At 47.2% G+C, this 12159-nt stretch overlaps 1 protein-coding gene across 1 annotated transcript in view; it reads right to left on the bottom strand.

Moving 5' to 3' along the window:
* Positions 1–10232, bottom strand: part of NID2 (nidogen 2) — a 59719-nt gene extending 49487 nt beyond the window's left edge. The window contains exons 1-3 of the mRNA XM_079768446.1: positions 9934–10232; positions 8980–9288; positions 1016–1248 (exon numbers count right to left, since the gene is read on the bottom strand). Of these exons, the coding sequence (XP_079624572.1) occupies positions 1016–1248; positions 8980–9288; positions 9934–10164 (773 nt within the window). The 5' untranslated portion in view covers positions 10165–10232. The remainder of the gene's footprint in view (positions 1–1015; positions 1249–8979; positions 9289–9933) is intronic.
* Between the last annotated feature and the right edge of the window lie 1927 nt (positions 10233–12159).

The raw sequence follows: 12159 nt of genomic DNA on the forward strand, positions 1-12159 counted from the left end.
ACTGGGATTATAGGCAACTTAACTTCCCTAAGCTCATTTGTCAGGTTGAGAAAAGAATCTAACTTACCTCCTAGGATTCTTGTGAGTTTTAATTAAGACAGCCTCTAGAGACTGTTTAGCACAATGTTTGGTGAGCGCTAAGTTCTCAATAAATGTTAGGTCGAGTAATCATATTTGGCTATAGGACCAGCCCTCGGTAGCTGAGCAGAGCAGATGGCATGCAAACGTGTAAGGTGTTCCAATACCCAGGAATACTCTAGTGAAACCAAGAGGCAGGAAGGGAGGCTACGCAGCCAAGGTGTTCTGTCTGGCTTTGGCATCAGTATTCAGGAAAGGAATAAAAGCAAGTATATTTTTAAAATTAATAGATGTCCAGAGGTGCTGCCCCTATACTGGTGTGATGTGGATTGACGAGAACTGAAAGGGCTTGGATGGCATGAGCAGAGTAAGCCGCCGATGGGACTAAGGGACGTGCTTAGTCCTGGCTGCTCCATGGAAAACCAATCACTGTGATTTCATATAATAAAGCCATAGTGAAACCATGACACTGATAAAAATCTATCAGTCTATTTGTTTACTTGTTTCCCAAATGACTTTACTCTTACTTTAACTTTCAACACGTTATCTGTTTAAAAGACTAAAATCACAACATCTCCTTCTGTGAAATAATTAACCTGGAAAAACTTCAATCTGGGCAGTTATATTACTGGGTATTTTTATGTGGTTCCAAGAGCAATGTTTTCCATAGCAAACCTCAGTGGCTCTGCAAACACACACACACACACACACACACACGCACACACGAGTTCTGTTTCAGGTATCTTTAGCCAACAGGGCAAGAAAAATAAAGGACCTTTTATATTTGGTGGCCTTGCTCCTCCCAGAGTCTAGTCTAGATGCCTTACTTAGAAACCACCAAGATATTATTTAATGGTCTTATGACCACTTGGGTTTGGGGAGCTCCAAAGGGTCCCTCCATTCCAACAGGGGAGGGCTTAAGCCCTAGGGCACTTACTGGTAGAGATTTTTCACAGATTGTTCAGTGCTAGTCAAGCTAAAATATGGTCCCTCTCTCTTCAGGTCATCGATCTCCCCTCGGCAGAAGCCCACCCGGGCCGGAAGCTCGAGCTGGACGTTGTAGGACTCTTTGGGGCGCGTTCCAAAGAAATGAAGGCCATTGACAGGATAAAGAAAGAAGGCGTAGGTATCGGACTCATCGTATGCCAAAACTGCCTGGAAAGTATTCAGCTGTGGGGAGAAAAAGAAAAGGAAATATTCTTAATAAAACAAACAAACAAAAAGACAATGCAAGCAAAGCATCATCAAGTACAAAGGGTTTCCACCCTCATTAGGATTTCTCTGAAATGTTTTTATACATACTATTCTTTTAAATTTCCTCTTCAAGTGACAATATAATTTAATAAGCTATGTCATATATAATCGCATTTTATCAATTCAGATTAATAGTTGAAATATGTATAGGTACAAAAAAACTGGTTAAAAACATAATACCTTTTAAGTTATAAATGCTCAATTTTAAACCTCTTTCAGAGCTGAGAGCAAGTAGCAAACTTACCTTGTTCATTCCCACTGCCCTAGTTTCCTGCCCTGGGCACTCATCTGGATCATTCATTCATTCATTCATTCACCTATTTATTGAATGCCCATGTGGGCAGGCATGGTGTTAGGCACTGGCTCATCAAAAGACCTCCTTACGCCGAAACCGGTTTGGCTCAGTGGATAGAGCGTCGGTCTGCGGACTGAAAGGTCCCAGGTTCGATTCCGGTTAAGGGCATGTACCTTGGTTGCGGGCACATCCCTGGTGGGGACTGTGCAGGAGGCAGCTGGTCGATGTTTCTCTCTCATCGATGTTTCTAGCTCTCTATCCCTCTCCCTTCCTCTCTGTAAAAAAATCAATAAAGCCCTAACTGGTTTGGCTCAGTGGATTGAGCTGCGGACTGAAGGGTCCCAGGTTCGATTCCGGATGTTCATTGGTTGCGGGCACATCCCCAGTAGGGGGTGTGCAGGAGGCAGTTAATTGATGTTTCTCTCTCATCGGTGTTTCTAACTCTCTGTCCCTCTCCCTTCTTCTCTGTAAAAAAAAAAAAAAAAAGACCTCCTTACTATTGCCTCACTCTCTTTTCTCTTCCATCCATCTCTCCACACCCCCACCAGAGGTATAGATGAGGAAACAGAGACATAGAGGCTAATAAATCTGCCTAAGGTCAGGTAGCTAGCGCGTGGTGGCAGGCCGACCCGCTCAGAGTCCAGGTCCTGTATGACTAGGCCACCCTAACTGCCCTTCAGGATGCCATTCCAGGTGAGGTGCACCCTGCCCAGGTGAACTCTCCTCCGGGTTCAGATCTGCTGTATCTCCATCAGACTATTGAACATTCCCCCTTTGTCCCGTGCGTGTGCTCACGTTTCCCTGGACTGAAAACCTCCTAACCCTCTGGTGCTGCCCCTTGGGGTGTGCTGTGATTCCGTGTAGATCGATGTCTGTCCTCTGACCCTCCGTGACACCTTTGCGAGTGTTTCTAGTTCGCATTCGCCTCATTTTGCCTGGGTTGCGGGCTTGATCCCCAGTGTGGGGCATGCAGGAGGCAAGCGATCAATGACTCTCTCTCATTGATGTTTCTCTCTCTCTCTCTCCCTTCTTCTCTGAAATCAATAAAAAAATATATTTTACAAAAAGAGTTTAGGGGAGGGGGGCTGGTATATTTGCTATTGTAGTTGTTGATTATTTTATGTGTTTTCCAAAAACAAAAGGCAAGAGATGTTTTCTAGAATTTCTCAAAGCTGGGAAGCCAGAGCTTCTGCCAAATATAAACCAAGAGCTTCTGCATCATGTCTATACATCATGTAATATATATACTACGTCATCAATTAATGTGGGTCCAGGAACTTGCGAGTTTTACTATAGTCAGAATAAATAAAGCTCAACTAGGAAAAGAAAAGGACTCCAGGAAGGAGAAAGAACCGGTTTCCAAAAGCTAAGCTTTCAACGCTCCTGGCATTGATGGCCCACAATAAACCTTAGATAGGAAGAAATCCTGGTTCTAAGTTTAGAGACATTCTACGAGATAAGGAGGGTCTACAGATTGTGAAGGAATTGAAGGGGATGGGAGGTGGGGGGAGGGGGAAAGGACACAGAGCTGGGAAGAGGAGGGTGTGACTTTTTACTGTGGGGCCTGGGCATTTAGCACTTTACTTTATTCATTCTTTCAGCCAATCAACAAATTCAAGGAACGTTCACTCAATGTCTTTTACCCGCCGTCCCCCGAGACAAGCACTTATTACAGGTGGCAAGCATTTAATCTCCGTGTCTCCACCGAGGCAAATAAAAGAAGAATTTTAAAATAGAATTTAGGGTCCCAAAGTACACCCCAAAAGTTTGGCTCCTTAAAACCACCCACACACCAAATGATCACGTTTTAAGTTCTCGGCTCAGTTCCAGAAAATTCTACATCTCATTGCTAAAGAGTGGCTTTCACAAGTCCTGAGGGCTGCTCCTCCTCCCAACGCACTCGCTGACCGGCTTCCAGACCGGAAAGGTCTTCACATTCCTAGAGACAAGCCTTCGCAAGAACCCCACGCGCTCTGGCTCTGAAGGGAAACCCTCAGATGGGCTGCCAAACCCCACCAAAGGGTCACAGGTTCCCAACTCCCCCCGGATCCCAGAGAGGAGAGAGGGGCCTCCCCGGGCAGAGGAGCAGCACGGACGGGATCAGGGCCAGTGGCTGTGGAGCTGCAAGGCTTCTGTCGTCCTGTTATCAGAAAGAGAGAAAAGCCAGAGTCCTCAGCAGAAGGCAGGCAGGAGTCCGGCTGTCCTCTGCAGGTATAGGATGTCACCCGTCAATATTGCCTGGACACTCGCAGAGCCAAGCTGATGGACATCAAACATACCCATCTAATTCATTTAACTAATTTGTCATCTGGCAAAAAATCAGAACAGTGCCAACCTTACCCCAGAGGGACTGGCCTATAGTGGCTTACAAAAATAACAATGAAAATTAGTCACTATAGGGTGACTCTTAAAGGGGTCGTAGTTTTCTCTCTTCCTGAGGGTCACATGCTTTCCACAGTGCAGCATCTCTGACTTCTGGCCTCCAGAGTTTGGTGTCAGCACTAAATGCCATGCCTTGGCATAATTCTCCATCGCCCACTACCTAAACGGTCACATGCATGATTTCCACCCATTCATTTTCTGCCTAAATCCTACAGAGCCTGCCCCAAATCCAAAGGTAAATGCTCAGTGCACTCATATCCCTTCCTGACCTTTAGTCTTTAGCAGAAGGTCAGCATTTCTTTAATCAATTCCCTTATCTGTCTCATTCTGTATGTCCTCACAGCTATGCCTCAGCCTCAGGTTAAACTCTTTCAGATCGACTGCAAACCTCCCCTCTTCTGGACGTCAGCTCCAGAAGTCAAAAAGCAGCAACAACGTCCTGCTTTTACCTCGAATTTTCTCTGTGGATCCAGTGCCCTCCATCAATGGCCATCATCCTTTGAAACAAGTCAACATACCTCAGGCCCCACAGGGGCCTCCGATGGGCACCTTTCTGCTCATCTTATGTTACTGCCCCATGACTCCTTCACCCATTTCTCCAGCCTCAGCTCCCCAGCCTTCTCCCACACCCTAGCTCAGAACAATCTCTCCTGCTGCCTCGTTCTCAAGATCCATTCTTTCAGCCCAACTTAAAATCCAGACCAACAAAACATTCCCTGTACCACACAGATCTGTGTAACCAGTTCTGTGTAACCCCCATCCCTCCAACCACAGCAAAGCAACACTCCCCTTCCCCCAAAAAATGCAGCTAAAGTAAACACTAGCCCTCTTTCCATCAATAAGTTCTTTGATGTCAATACCGTGACTTCTTTGCTCCGTGAAGTACCTATGACAGCTCAAGGAATCTCAGATGAACTGAGTTGATAAACACTATTTGTTCATATTTTTAGATGCAGTTACATCTTGATATCCCTGCAGTATCAGCTACAACATCCTGTCACACCCTCCATGAATATCCACGGAGAGAACGGGCAACAACTGACATTGTTTAAGTAGTAAAGATGCCATTCCTCTGATATCTTCAAATTTCAGGTAACTTTGCAACATAAGGTTAATATGCCAGGGTTTAAGAAATCCTTCACGCAAAGTAGATGACTTGCCAAAATCTACCTCCAAAGAACTATTAAAACAAGAACTCAAGTCACAGAGCTCTTTAAAGTATTCAGAACAACCTTCAACATGGGTAATTGAAAAAAAAAAAAAAACATGCTTTCTCTAAACAGAATCCTTATCTCCTTTCTAAATGAAACAAACTCTGAAGCCAACTCAGCATATGGCAATGTCCAAAGATGGATTTTCATTAGAAAAGTGAAAGAGAGATGGAATCTACAAATCTTCCCGCACTCCCCACCCAAAAAAAAAAGCCTGGATGGAAACTGCAATTTGGAAAGCCTTGTATTTAAAGAGTCCTTATGTAAAGGACTTGCATCATAGCATCCTTGCAAGATCGAGAAATAAAAGAACCAGAACCTGGTCCCATCAAGCCAATAAAGGGGAACACAGATTGGGTGAGCATCCACACCAGATGGGTCTAAGGGATGGCAGTGGCTACATAAAAATGTCACTTTAGTTCATTCTCACAGCATCCTGTAAGGCAGGCATTGCTACTCCATTTCACAGCTTAGGAAACTAAGGCTGAGACTGAGTCATTGTTTCTGAGATCACTGGATAGCATTTCACGATCACTTTTTCTTTCAAAATGGTTTTATCTTTATTGTCAATGTCTTTACATCACCCGGAAAGATGGGTAAGAGAAGCATTATTCCCACTCTACGGAAGAAATTGAGAAAAATAATTAACAAAGTCACGCTGTCTGTATTTTAATTTTCTATTTCCAATAAGGGACTGACAAAATTGGAACTTAAAGCTGTAGTGTGATTTCATCTCCCCTATTCATCTCACTCAAGCTAGTCTTTCTATTCCGTGGTGAAAAGTAAGGCAGATACAGCTGAATCTCTCCAGAGTGTTGGAATACTAATTTGTATCAATAGTGTCCTTGGTAGCAGATTTCATTCCAAGCTCATTTTTCCTTTGAATGCATTATGGTTCCTAGGACTCTTCTGGTACTAAGATCACATCAAGACAATAAAGCTCCAGCCTTATTTATTGGGAGTCTTAGGAAAAGGCACAACTATTGTGTCTACCTTCATCACCTGTGCCAAGATAATGGGTCTTGCGTCAAAAAAATGTCGGGGTAAAAGCAACAAAAAAACCTAAGAACCAAGAAATCTGTATTCTAAACCTACCTTTGCCTCACTAAGAGCACAAGTCTGGACAATAGCTTTAACTTCTATTTTCCATTATCTGTGAAATGCAAACGATAAGTCATGTGGTATTTATCTTGTAGGATTGTTGTGGGAAGACAGTATGATAAAAATATTGTTATCAGAAGGAACTAGATAACTTATACAAACAACCTATATTGTAAGTGTCTAAGTAGTCAATCTTTCCTTTGTGCCCTCACCTCAATGAAGTCAGAAAGAGTTCTCTTAACAAAAACTATCAATCCCCTGCTTTAAATCCTTCAAAGGTTGCCTATCGCCAAAGAACCAAGTCCAAGCTCTCAGCACATTATCTGCTAATTCCCACCTCATGGTCTTTCTGGCCTCCTGTCCCACCCCCTTCCTCTTCAGTGATAATATAACACACATAATGCCCCAAACACATTCTACTCTACAGCACATGGGTGATATGTCATAGACTATCCTTTTGGGAATGTTCCACTCTGCTCAACTCAGACTCAAAGCTACTGATTCACTGAACACTTCTCTGATAGTGTCTCCTAACCAGAGAGGGGTAGAGTTAGTTTCCATAAGTAAAAATGCTACTACACTTATCATATTGAATAATAATGAATATTCCCACTAAATTACGAGATTCTTGGGAGTAAAGACTATGTCCTTTCATGATGTCTATGTCAGTCCTGACATACAGTAAGTATGCAAAAAAGGTCTGTTGGATGAATAAATCTCAACTACGCTTAAATGTAAATTACACACACATATATAAATATGCCATATATATGTTTAGAAAAAAAGACTGGAAGAAAATAAACTATTAGCAGTGGTGACCTCTGGTAAGTGAAATTATAACTAATGTTTATTTTCTTTTCTAAATGTTTTATTGTAAGTATGTTATACTTAATTCTAAATGTTTTTAAACTTATAAACAAAAATGAATGAATGAATGGATGCAACATAATGGTGGGGGCCATACCTTACTTTCTCCAACTCTTTACCTAGCCCAGTGATGGCGAACCTCTGACACGCGTGTCAGTGCCATTTCTGATGACACGCGGCCGCTGAGGCGGCCGCATGCCGAGGATGAAACATTTATGTTATTTAAACTATAAATATCGTGAAATAATGTTTTTTCCTCAAAGGGACACACTACCCAAGTTATGCTCAGTTTTTTGGCAAAGTTTGAAACACCAAGCTCAAAAGGTTGCCCATCACTGACCTAGCCCAATGTCCTACACAAAAGAGGTGCTCAATATATCTGTTCAAATTCAATGTATTCTGATGAACTGAATAATTAAAATGTCAAACCATGTATTGTTTAAAAAGTATTCAATAAACAAAACTAGCTGTTGCCTGACCAAAAAATAAAAAATAAAAAATAAATGAGTGGCCAAAAAATCATAAATTTGAACAATTTTTACTTCTAAATTTTCTTTGCTTAGTACAGTCTTTATAGTAAATACTTCTCTTACAGAACTCATAAAAATGGCCACCATCTTGAAATACTCAGTGAGAGTGGGCAAGCTACTTAATCTCTCAGGGAAGAGGTGTACCATCTTTCTGTAGCTAAGAAACACTTTGATGAGTTAAAATAGAGATAAATTGTAAGCGCTTGGAGTATAACACTTCTGATTCAGGTCTAATTTCATGGGAGGAAGTCCCTACCTATTCCAGGAATGAGGCAGTTTACCATTTGCCAAGCCACCCTGACCCCACCTGATGTCCATTTGGTTGCTGCCAAGCCTAAAGACTGGGAGCTTGGGTTGCTGCTCAGGTGGAGACTATAAAACAAACTGAGGACAGTCTCCTGTAAACCAGGGGGCATGGGAACCTCGAGGGCAAGTTGGCAAAAGCTATCAATAACCTTATAGAAAGTTCATCCCCTCTGGCCCACCAATTCCAAACCCTAAAATGTCAACTAAAGACGTGTGCAAAGATTTAGCTTTAAAAAAGTGCTTCACAGAATTAGTTATAATGATAAAAAAAAAATTGGAAATAACCTTAATGACCACTGTGGTAAATCCAGTGGGTGGAATATTATGCCGACTTTATAAATAATGTTGTAGGATTAGGTTTACTGACACTGAAACATATTCACAATATACTGCTTAGTGAGGGGAAAGTGGGCTCCAAAACAGTATGTGCACTGTGAGCCCATCATTGTTAATAGAAAATGACAGATAAATATAGAAATTGATAGAGGGGGGGGGGGGGAACTTCTGGAATAAACAGAAAAAATGTTTAACAGTGGTTATCTTTGAGTGGTAGGAAAATGAGAGGTTGTTCTTTTTCAAACGGCCTGTATTTGCTTATGTTTTTCTTTCAATGAACATATAATTAGAAATAATTCTTGTATACTTAGAGGTGATTCTTAAAATAAACAACCCAACAGTAAACTGCCTTGTGCTCTGAGGGCCGTCAGCATCTGCACTGGGGCCCTCTCACCCCCTAAGCACATTCTCCTGCTAGAAGGGACCACCCCTCAGATCTTCAACGGAAGCCTGAAGACCTTACATCCAAGCCACTTCAGCCCTGGTGCCACCAAAGGATACATCAGCTTCAGCTCAAGAGCAGACTCGGAAAAGACTCTAAGTCGCTCCCTGGGTTCCAGCCCAGAATTCAAGCCCATCCCTCCACTGGCTCAGCAGCCAAGCACCCCTGGTCACTTACCTCTCCGGAGGGCGGCATCCCGAGCCTGGGCTCCTGGTAGGCGCCCACCTGCTCCCAGGTGGCCAAGAAGGCGTGGGTGGGGGTGAACTCCGAGGCGGTGCGCGGGAAGCTGGTGCGCACGTAGCGGGCCGCCAGGTCCAGCACCTCGGGACTCGTGTCCTCGCGGTACAGGATCCTGCCTCTGCCCTGGCTCGTGTCGATGTCGGCCAGAAAGGGAGCAATGGCCGGGAAGTCCGTGGGGAAACCATCGTCCACATACTGGGTCTCCCTGGGGAAGTCTTGGGTGGAGATGATGCCGTTGGTGCCCACCTGGGAGAGGAGGGGGACAAAAGGTGGCGGTCGCTGGATCTGCAAGAAGCCCAAGGGCGGCCACCACAGATCCAGACGTGCACGTCCACCCTGCTCCTCAGGGAGGGGAGGGAACCGCCCAGGCGTGAAGCTCCCCCCCCCCCCACCTTCCCCAAAGCCTGGGAGGCCAACTCCTGGTTCAGAGCAACTCCAGCCCGAGTCCCACCCGCCCACTCGTACCCTACAACCCGACGCAATAGGTCCAGGAGCCCTAAAACTTGTTCCTTACTTCGCGCACAGCCCTGGAGAAAACCTCCAAGTCCGAGGAGGGAGCACCCCAGCTCTGCAGACGTGCACAGCCTTCTCGCCGCCCTCCCTGGAAGCCCCACCGGCGGCCCTAGCAATGCTACCTTCTTTCCTGCCCGCTCGGTCCCGTAGCCGCGCACAGTTCTAGCTCTCCCACTGGAGGTAAGGAAAGCGGCGGGTGCGGCAGCAGCATCGCCGCAAAGCCTGGTCCCACCCCAGGGGCGCTCGGGGACAGCAAAGCGTGCGCACGATTTCCTCCCCTCGGAAGACAGGGTTCGGTGAGACCCACTCTGCATGGACCCCTGGGAAGGAGCTGCGAGAAACCTGCCGCGTCCCGCGCCCAGAGGGGGCCGAACTTACGTAGAGGTAGTTGAACTGAGCTTCGTAGAAGCGCAGGGGGCTCGCCAGCTTCACCGCGGCTGAGCTTTCGTCGTCGCCTTCCTTCAGGAGCTGGTCCCCCCGAAACTGCCCGTAGGGGAAGAGCCCGCTGGGGTCCAGCGCCGCGGCCCGGGACAGCAGCAGCAGCAGCAGCAGTGGCGGCGGCGGTGGCGCCAGCAGCGCCCGCAGCCCGGCCGCCCGGTCCCCCGGCATGCTCGCTCGGCCTGGGCTGCCCCGCCGCACGGTCCCGGCCCGCGAGCCCACTGGCGGCGCAGCGCCAGCTCCAACCTGGTTCCCCGCGGGCTCCGGGGGGGCGGGCCTCCCCGCCCTCTCCGCACGCTGATTGGCTGAGGCCTTACACGGGGACCAATCACCGGCTCTGAGAAAGTTCGACAGCAGCCGCCACATCTGGTTCTTGTTAAAAGTTTTCTAAGGCAGGGGTTGCGGAAGCGGCCCCGCTTTTACCCCAGGCGAGGTGAAAGCCCCCGACCGGCGCTGCCCAGAGCTGCCCCTTCTTCTCCGCCTCCGCTCCCCGAGACCTCCCGGGGCGCCCCCTCCCTCCCGTCCGGTCCCCGCGAGCCCCGCCCCCGGGACCCCAGGGCCCGCTAGGTCTGGAGGCAGCTGCGCTGCAGGAGGTGACCTCAGCGCAAAGGGGGAACCCCGCGGCGGCGCGTGCCCCCTACCCGGCTGGCAGGGCCAGGGTGTGTGCCGGGGTCCCAGGGGCCCCTTGTCCTCGAGGCCAACCCCTAGGGCCGGGAAGCAAAGGGAATTTGTCGCAGTCGCACCCTCTTGGACCGCTTCTCGGCACCCAGAGAAGTCCAGTGGAGAAGCGCGTCTTTGTACGGAGTCAGAGGGGCTGACTCCTAAGTTCCGTCCAGGTCATGAAACTGTTTACCTTCCCCGGGGAAAACCGCACCCGGGAAGAACATGAAAAACGACAGTGTGTGATCGGTTCCGTTTGGGGCGTGGGATGAGGCGTCCGGTTTGGGAATCAAACCGAGGGGCGCGGGACCCTGGGCCTCTCACCCGCTATTTAAGGGTGTGGGCATCGGAGCTGCCCTCGCCCTCGCACACAGAGGTGGAACCCTCGCTGCTCCGCGGGACTGGAAACCCGCACAAACCAGCTGCGAGGGTGTGGAGGAACCCCATCCACCATAAACATTCCCTCTGCGAAGCATCAGGAGCCGGCCAAGATTTTATTACCATTTTTATTATCAAGAGCTTGAAATTTCCCAGATAGTCTGTTTTCTCTCTCCAGTCCCCCATGGGGTCCTTGGAAGCAAAAAGAAGGTAAAAAGAAGTAAAAGGCCAACCTTTGGAATTGCTTAAGGGACACTCAATAGCTACATTTTTTTCTTGTGTATGTTTATTCCAGTTGAACAAATCCTCTTGGGCCCACAGAGCCAAGCCCTAACAAGGTTGAGGATATCAGACTGTGAGGTTCACAGAATCCACACAAAATGGAAAATTAGCCCAAAACAGTTTGCTTCCACAGACTGTGTAGAGTTGTATATTTGGTGTTACAAAATGCATTTGTGCTTGCATAGATGCGTTCTCATTTTTTTGGGGCTAGGTATTTTTCAATGTATTCAGGAAATGAAGGCTCAATGACATGAGGTGACTTTACTTGCCCATGGGCACCTAAAGTAACTCCTTCATATGAAATCCTTCACGGGCTTTCTAGCTTTTCCAACACTCAATTGAATCCTATATAATAAAGAGATAATATGCAAATTGACCCTCATGCCCTCGCTTCACAAGATGGCCACACCCACGTGGTCACAAGATAGCTGCCCCCACATGGTCACAAGATGGCCACCACAAGATAGCCACCCCCACGTTGTCACAAGATGGCCCGCAGGGGAGGGCAGTTGGGGGCAATCAGGCTGGCAGGGGAACAGTTAGATGTCAACCAGGCCCGCGGGGGAGCAGTTAGGGGGCGATCAGGCTGGCAGGCAGAAATGGTTAGGGGCAATCAGGCAGTCAGGCGAGTGGTTAGGAGCCAGCAGTCCCAGACTGTGAGAGGGATGTCCAACTGCCGGCTTAGGCCCAATCCCAAGGGGTCCCAGATTGGAGATGTTCAGGCTGGGCTGAGGGACATCCCCCTCCAGTGCACGAATTTTGTGCACTGGGCCTCTAGTCCTATATAATAAAGAACTAATATGCTAATTAGATCGAACAGCAGAATGACCATCCAGAAGACCGTCT

This window comes from Cnephaeus nilssonii, assembly GCF_951640355.1.
Source record: "Cnephaeus nilssonii genome assembly, chromosome: 4".
Taxonomy (NCBI): Eukaryota; Metazoa; Chordata; class Mammalia; order Chiroptera; family Vespertilionidae; genus Cnephaeus; species Cnephaeus nilssonii.